Genomic DNA, 7,017 nt, shown 5'->3' on the forward strand with positions numbered 1-7,017 from the left:
GCTCTGATGCAGGGGGCTCTGATGCAGGGTGGGCTGCAGGGGGCTCTGATGCAGGGTGGGCTGCAGGGGCTCTGATGCAGGGGGCTCTAATGCAGGGTGGGCTGATGCAGGGTGGGCTGCAGGGGGCTCTGATGCAGGGTGGGCTGCAGGGGGCTCTGATGCAGGGAGCTCTGATGCAGGGTGGGCTGCAGGGGGCTCTGATGCAGGGTGAGCTGCAGGGGGCTCTGATGCAGGGTGGGCTGCAGGGAGCTCTGATGCAGGGTGGGCTGCAGGGGGCTCTGATGCAGGGTGGGCTTCAGGGTGGGCTGCAGGGGGCTCTGATGCAGGGTGGGCTTCAGGGTGGGCTGCAGGGGGCTCTGATGCAGGGGGCTCTGATGCAGGGTGGGCTGCAGGGGCTCTGATGCAGGGTGGGCTGCAGGGGGCTCTGATGCAGGGTGGGCTGCAGGGAGCTCTGCTCCAGGCTGGCTGCTATCCAGGGCCGAAGGGCTGCGCTGCGGTGGGTTATCAGAGCTCTGACAGCAGCAGTGCTGTGCGAGAGGCCCAGGAGCTGCTCGGTGACAGCGCTGAGCTCTTATCTGTGCTTACAGATCCACCCCCGGCTGTGCTGCGTGCTGCTGTAGGGCTGGGTGGTCCTGAGCAGGGCTGTAAGCATCCCCTAAGCAATGCCTGCTCTCTGCCCTTCCCTTTCAGGTGCGGTTCGGGCAGCAGAAGCGGTACCAGGACTGGTTCCAGAGGCAATACCTGTCCACCCCTGACAGTCAATCCCTGCGCTGCGACCTCATCCGTTACATCTGTGGGGTGGTTCATCCGTCCAACGAAGTGCTCAGCTCCGACATCCTGCCGCGCTGGGCCATCATCGGGTGGCTGCTCACTACCTGCACAGTGAGTCCTGACGGCCCTCCCTGCTCCCATTACCCTCACAGCCCCATTTTGGGGTCCCCAAAGACCCGATAAGCTGAGAGCTGTATGGGATCCCTTCCCTGCCTTGGGGTGACCTGGTGCTGCTGTTAGACTGGGGGTGGGGAGCTGCAGAGCAGTGATGGCATCGGGCTGTTGCATGCTCTGGATTCCAGCTTTGCCTGTGCCACGTGTTGGATCCTTTGGGATCAGCTTTCCCAGCTTCACCTTCCAGCTTATCATTATTGCTTTACGTGCGGTGCTGGTCTTGGATGCCTCTAACAGGCAAACATGCAGCAGGAGGGTCCCATTCACTTTTGCACTTGGAGCAGTTTTACTTAAGAGCCTCCCAGCTGGTCTGAAAGTTCCCCCATGAATCCAACCTTCATTTGTTTTATTCCTCCTCCAGTCCAACGTTGCTGCTTCCAATGCCAAACTGGCTCTGTTCTATGACTGGCTCTTCTTCAACCCCGAGAAGGACAGCATCATGAATATAGGTATTATGGGGTTTGGGGGAGGGGGGTGATGGCTTTCAGAGCTGGCAGAGGGTCTATGGGTTCTCCAGCCCATGGGGGGCTGCTGTGATGAGCCCAATGGGGTCTGCAGGGGCTCAGTTTGGCAGCCTGAAGTCTGGTTGTTATTTAGGAGCTGGATGTGAGCAAGGAGCCTGAAGTACCCTCTGCATTATGGGGGGTGGCAGGAGGGGCTGTGGGCATCCCTGGGGCTCTCAGCCCTCCCTCCTGTCTCCCACCAGAGCCTGCCATCCTTGTGATGCATCACTCCATGAAGCCTCACCCAGCCATCACCGCCACGCTGCTGGATTTCATGTGCCGGGTGAGCTGCTCCCTCCGTGCAGCTTCTATAGGGGCTGCAGCCACATCCCCTCCCCTGCAGCCTCACCCTGCACGGCTGCTAAGTCCTGGGGTTGCTTCTGGAGCACCAAGTTTGAGCCCATGTGTCCTTCATTAGTGGGAAGGCATGCAGAACTCCCCAGCTCTGCAAATAAACCCTTCCAGAAGGCTGAGGATTAGGGAAAAAAAGGCTTCTGAATTGTTTCCCTGCTGTAGTACCCAATGCAGCGCTTGGCCCAGCATCGTCCCCCAGGGGTAAACACAATGTGGATGTGATGTTCCCTAAATCAGAGCCGTCCTTTTATCTTCCCTTTGTCCTTGGGCAGAGCGTGGGGCTGTGCCATCCCCCCCATCCCCCTCCCCAGGGCTGGTTCTGGTCATTGGGTCCCATGGAGATCTGCTGGGTTTCTTGGAAGCTGAATCCCAGAGCTGTGCACAACCAAAAGCAGCAGCTGACTCAGGAGCTGGGTGGGAGGTTCCTGGGTTGACCCTCAGTTCAGGGAGTTGTTTTCTTCCCTTTAGAAGCAGAGCTGTGTGTGTGGACGGAGCAGGATGTCACCCAGGGGTCCCATCTCTTATTCCCCCTGTCCTGCTTGGAGCCCAGCTCTGCCCCCAGGGCCCTTTGCAGCCCCCAGGGTGGTTTATCTGCCCCCTGGGAGATGTGCAGGCTGCTCTGTGGGGCAGGGAACCAAGTATGGGCTGCTCCTGCTGTGATGCTGCTCTCAGCTCTCCCACCCCTCTCAGTCAAAAGCAATGGGGCTCATGGCATCACAGAGCGGCTGGGGTTGGAAGGGACCTTTAAAGGCCATCTATACAGCTCCCCTACAGCAAACAGGGGGCACCCAGGGCTCCTTTGGGTGCTCAGAACCCATAGAGCCCAACTTTGGGCACCCACAGGCTCTGTGGGCAGACCCAGCTGTGTCCTGGAAGGTGCTTGATTCCATCATTCTCTCCCTTTTCAGATCATTCCCAACTTCTACCCCCCGTTGGAAGCCCACGTTCGTCAGGGGGTCTTCAATTCCCTCACCCACATTGTGGAGAAGCGCGTCCTCGCGTAAGGCATCGCTGGGTTCTGCTCTGTGCCCAGAGCTGCACTGACCCCTATGGGATCAGCAGGGTGACCCCCAGGGTTATGGGGGGGCTGTGCTGGGCTTCAACATGGGGCTTCAGCTCTGCAGGAAAGCAGGGGCTGCATCCAAGCTGTTTTTCCTCCCTTCCACAGCCACTTGGCCCCTCTCTTTGACAACCCCAAGCTGGACAAGGAGCTCAGAGCCATGTTAAGGGAGAAGTTCCCGGAGTTCTGCAGCTCCCCATCGCCTCCCATTGAAGGTAATGAGGGGGGGGGGCTTCAGTGCTGACCAAGAGCAAGGAGGTCAAAATGGGGCTGCAGGGAGACCACTGTGTGCCCATGGGCTCCCTTATCTCAGCCCTGCAGCGTGATAAAGGCACACGCTGCCTTGTCCTCACTCTGCTCCATCAAGGTGCTTCCCCTTCTATCTCTGCATGCTCATTGATTAGCCTTACTTAGGTTAAACAAAGAGCAACCATTTCTAATCTGTACATAACTGGACAGAGTGCTGCTGCTTTGCCAGCTCTACCATAGGGCTGGCAGCCCATAGCATCATCTGCTGCAGCCCCATGTGGTGCTAAGCCACTCTATGCAGCCCTGCAGCACATGGGGATGGCTGCATGGAGTTGCATGGAGCTGCATGGAGCTGCACCAAGTCCCATCCCCACTCTGGGCCGTGCAGGGTTCATTACTTGCCCTGAATCTCTCTGCCCTTTGCAGAGCTCCTCAGCTCCCCAACCCAATGCAGCAGCCATTGGCAGAGCCTGTCCTGCCCTGGGGCTGTGCCGGGAGCCATCCATCCCATCTTCCTTCTGTTCTCACTCCTTTTGCATTCGTATCCACAGTCAAAATCGAGGAGCCAGTTTCTATGGAGATGGACAATCACATGTCAGACAAAGATGACAGTTGCTATGATAACGCCGAGGCTGCGTTCAGTGACGATGAGGAGGATCTGAACAGCAAAGGTGCCCCATAGCTCAGTACTGTCCATTGTAGCTCTCTCCACCCCACAGCCCTATTTGGGTTCCTCTCTGCTCCAACACCCCATGGATGTGATGAGCAACTGCTGCTGCTGTGCTGTGGGTTCTTTGGGAACAGGCCGTCCCCATTCTGCTGATGAGGCTCAGGCTTCTCATTGCTCAGCCACGAGGTTCTCATTATATTCACTGGAGGCCTCTGTGAGCCCCACTCGAAGCCATATGGGGCTGGAGCCCTTTGCTGGCTCCCTGAAGCTGGAGGGGGTGTCCCCAGGGGGTCCTGAGCCTGGCAGTCAGGCTCTGGGGGGCTTCTGTAGGCAATGGGGAAGGACCACAGCCCCAGGATGGGGTCTGGGATGCAGCACTGCCTTCAGTTGTCATCCAGGAGCTGGATGGGGCTTGGGGTTAGAGGCCCCTGGATGAGCCCATAGGATGGATGAGGGGATGGGGGAGTGTCAGTCAGGGGTCCCAAAGTGAGCAACCTGTGTGTGTGTGTGTATGGAGATGGGCACAGCATTGCTGCTGGGAGCCAGGCTGAATGGAAGCACAGCTCTATGCACCCCTATGCCTGCATCCAGTGCTGCCTTCCTACACCCTGAGCCATGCTCAGCTGCACTGGGACACCCCTCATGTCCCACCCCATAGCCCTACACGGCCCCACACTGCAATGGGGACGGCCCCACACCGGCCCCACACCTCAATGTGAATAGCCCTATATGATCCAAGGGTTGCTTCCTTCATTGCAGGGAAGAAGAGGGAGTTCAGGTTTCACCCGATCAAAGAAACCATCGTGGAGGAACCTGTGGACATCACACCATTCCTGGACCAGTTGGACGAGTCTCTGAAGGATAAAGTCCTACAGCTGCAGAAGGGGAGGTTGGTTTGTGATGGCCAACATTGGTGGCTTTGGGGTGGTGATGCTCTGGACCTTATGGTGCCATAATGGAGCCCCGCAGGCCTGGACACAGCAGCACTTGGCTGCTTCTCTGCATTAGAGCTGGGAAGGCAGAAGGTTTTGGGCTCCATCCTTCCATGCTGGTGCATCAGTGGGGCAGTGGGGGGTGTCAGTGCATCCCTGCATGGGCTCTGCCTCCCCCCGTATCAGCACGTTGCCCATCTCTGCTTTGAGCAGCCTTGGAATTGATGGCACCTTAAGGGAGGCTCCGACAGCAGCTCTTGCTTTTCAGTCCTTGGCTTAGCGGGCTGCTTTAACCTAATTTATGGCTTTAAGCACCTTTAATCTGATGCTTTCAGTCATTCACCTGCAGCCAGCCAAACCCATTGAACCCCCCCAGGGCTCCATTCTGTGCTTTGGAGCCCCCTCTTAACCCCCCCATATCCCGTGGGCTCCCAAGCAGATCCAGCTCAGCACAAATCCCCCCCTTTTCATCCTGCTCTCTCTCTCAGTATCTTCCTTTCTAACTTGGATTTCCTCTTGTTTTTCTGCTCCAGCGATACGGAAGCGCAGTGTGAGGTCATGCAGGAAATCGTGGATCAAGTCCTGGAGGTAAAGGGCTCCGTGTCGGCCCTGTGCAGGGCTGAGCTCAGCAGGTTGCAAGCTGCAGGGGATGGCAGTGTTACAAGGAGGGGGGGGGTCCCATTGCTGCTCAGCCCTGCAGCTTTTGCAGCTGCCAAATGGCTCCTGAGCAGCTCAGGGTCATTCCCAGATGTGCTGCTGTGTCCCTGTGCAGGCTGTGAGCATCCCCTCCTTCCCCATCCCTCCTTCTTCCTTCCCCATCCCTCCCTTCTTCCCCATCCATCCCTCCCTCCTTCCCCATCCCCTCCTTCCCCATCCCCTCCTTCCCCATCCCCTCCTTCCCCATCCCCTCCTTCCCCATCCTTCCCTCCTTCCCCATCCTTCCCTCCTTCCCCATCCTTCCCTCCTTCCCCATCCCTCCCTCCTTCCCCATCCCTCCCTCCTTCCCCATCCCTCCTTCCCCATCCCCTCCTCCCCATCCCCTCCTTCCCCATCCCCTCCTTCCTTCCCCATCCTCCCCTCCCCATCCCCCCCTCCTCATCCCTCCCTTTCTCCCCCCCAGGAGGACTTTGACTCGGAGCAGCTGTCTGTTCTCGCCTCCTGCCTCCAGGAGCTGTTTAAGGCTCATTTCCGAGGGGAGGTTTTACCGGAGGAGATCACGGAGGAGTAAGGATTCATTTCTTTCCCTCTGTTTCACCCCAGGGCTTTCCCCATTCAAACTGCTGTGGGGTTGACCACCATAGATCACATCTCACACCCACAGTGTCAGGGCTCCATTCAGGCTGCCCAGCATGGGAACCCAGCTCTGTGCTCCCACCCTGCTGGGTGTTATTGGGGCTTGGAGCATCGGGGCCCTCTTAGGACCATCCCCATCTCCCCCGTCCCTTAGGGCTGAGCCCGGGGGTCCCAGAGCTCTGCCCCTGTTTGCTGGGTGCACCCATAGGGTCTGAGTGCTGTGTTTGCCCTGCAGGTCCCTGGAGGAGTCGGTGGGGAAGCCGCTCTACCTCATATTTAGGTTGGTCTGCTCTGAGATGGCCCAGCCGGGGCTTCCTTGTGTCCCACCCCAATGTCCCATCCCCTATATCCCATCCCCAGTGTGTGTCCCAACCCAATATCCTGACCCCAATGTGTGTCCCATACCCAATAACCCCGATATCCCCTATATCCCATCCCCAGTGTGTGTCCCATCCCCAGTAGCCCCAATATCCCATCCCCAATAACCCCGATATCTCATGCCCCAAATCCCCACTCCAGTGTGTGTCCCATCCCCAGCATGTGCCCCATCCCCTATATCCCATCCCCTATATCCCATCCCCTATATCCCATCCCCTATATCCCATCCCCAGTGTGGGTCCTATTCCCAATGTTACACCCCAATATCCCAACCCCAGTGTGTGTCCCATCCCCTATATCCCATCCCCTATATCCTATCCTCCTTATGTGTCTCACCCTAGTGGGTATCAAGTCCCACCCCACTATCCCATCCCCTATATCCCACCCCCAGTGTGTGTCCCATCCCTGTTATCCCACCCCAATATCCCACCTCCAGTGTGTGTCCCATCCCCTATATCCCATCCCCAGTGTGTGCCCCATCCCCTATATCCCATCTCCTATATCCCATCCCCTATATCCCACCCTCAGAGTGTGCCCCATCCCATCCCCTATATCCCATCCCCTATATCCCATCCCCTATATCCCATCCCCTATATCCCATCCCCTATATCCCATCCCCTATATCCCATCCCC

General features: G+C 57.9%; 1 protein-coding gene across 1 annotated transcript in view; it reads left to right on the forward strand.

Moving 5' to 3' along the window:
- Positions 1-7,017, forward strand: part of INTS3 (integrator complex subunit 3) — a gene marked incomplete at its 5' end in the record, with an annotated part of 34,681 nt that overhangs the window by 15,369 nt on the left and 12,295 nt on the right. The window contains 10 exons of the mRNA XM_015884354.1: positions 691-882; positions 1,307-1,394; positions 1,652-1,731; positions 2,711-2,802; positions 2,971-3,077; positions 3,663-3,782; positions 4,541-4,670; positions 5,247-5,301; positions 5,834-5,937; positions 6,242-6,286. Of these exons, the coding sequence (XP_015739840.1) occupies positions 691-882; positions 1,307-1,394; positions 1,652-1,731; positions 2,711-2,802; positions 2,971-3,077; positions 3,663-3,782; positions 4,541-4,670; positions 5,247-5,301; positions 5,834-5,937; positions 6,242-6,286 (1,013 nt within the window). The remainder of the gene's footprint in view (positions 1-690; positions 883-1,306; positions 1,395-1,651; positions 1,732-2,710; positions 2,803-2,970; positions 3,078-3,662; positions 3,783-4,540; positions 4,671-5,246; positions 5,302-5,833; positions 5,938-6,241; positions 6,287-7,017) is intronic.

The sequence above is a fragment of the Coturnix japonica genome, chromosome 25 (genome assembly GCF_001577835.2).
Source record: "Coturnix japonica isolate 7356 chromosome 25, Coturnix japonica 2.1, whole genome shotgun sequence".
NCBI lineage: Eukaryota > Metazoa > Chordata > Aves > Galliformes > Phasianidae > Coturnix > Coturnix japonica.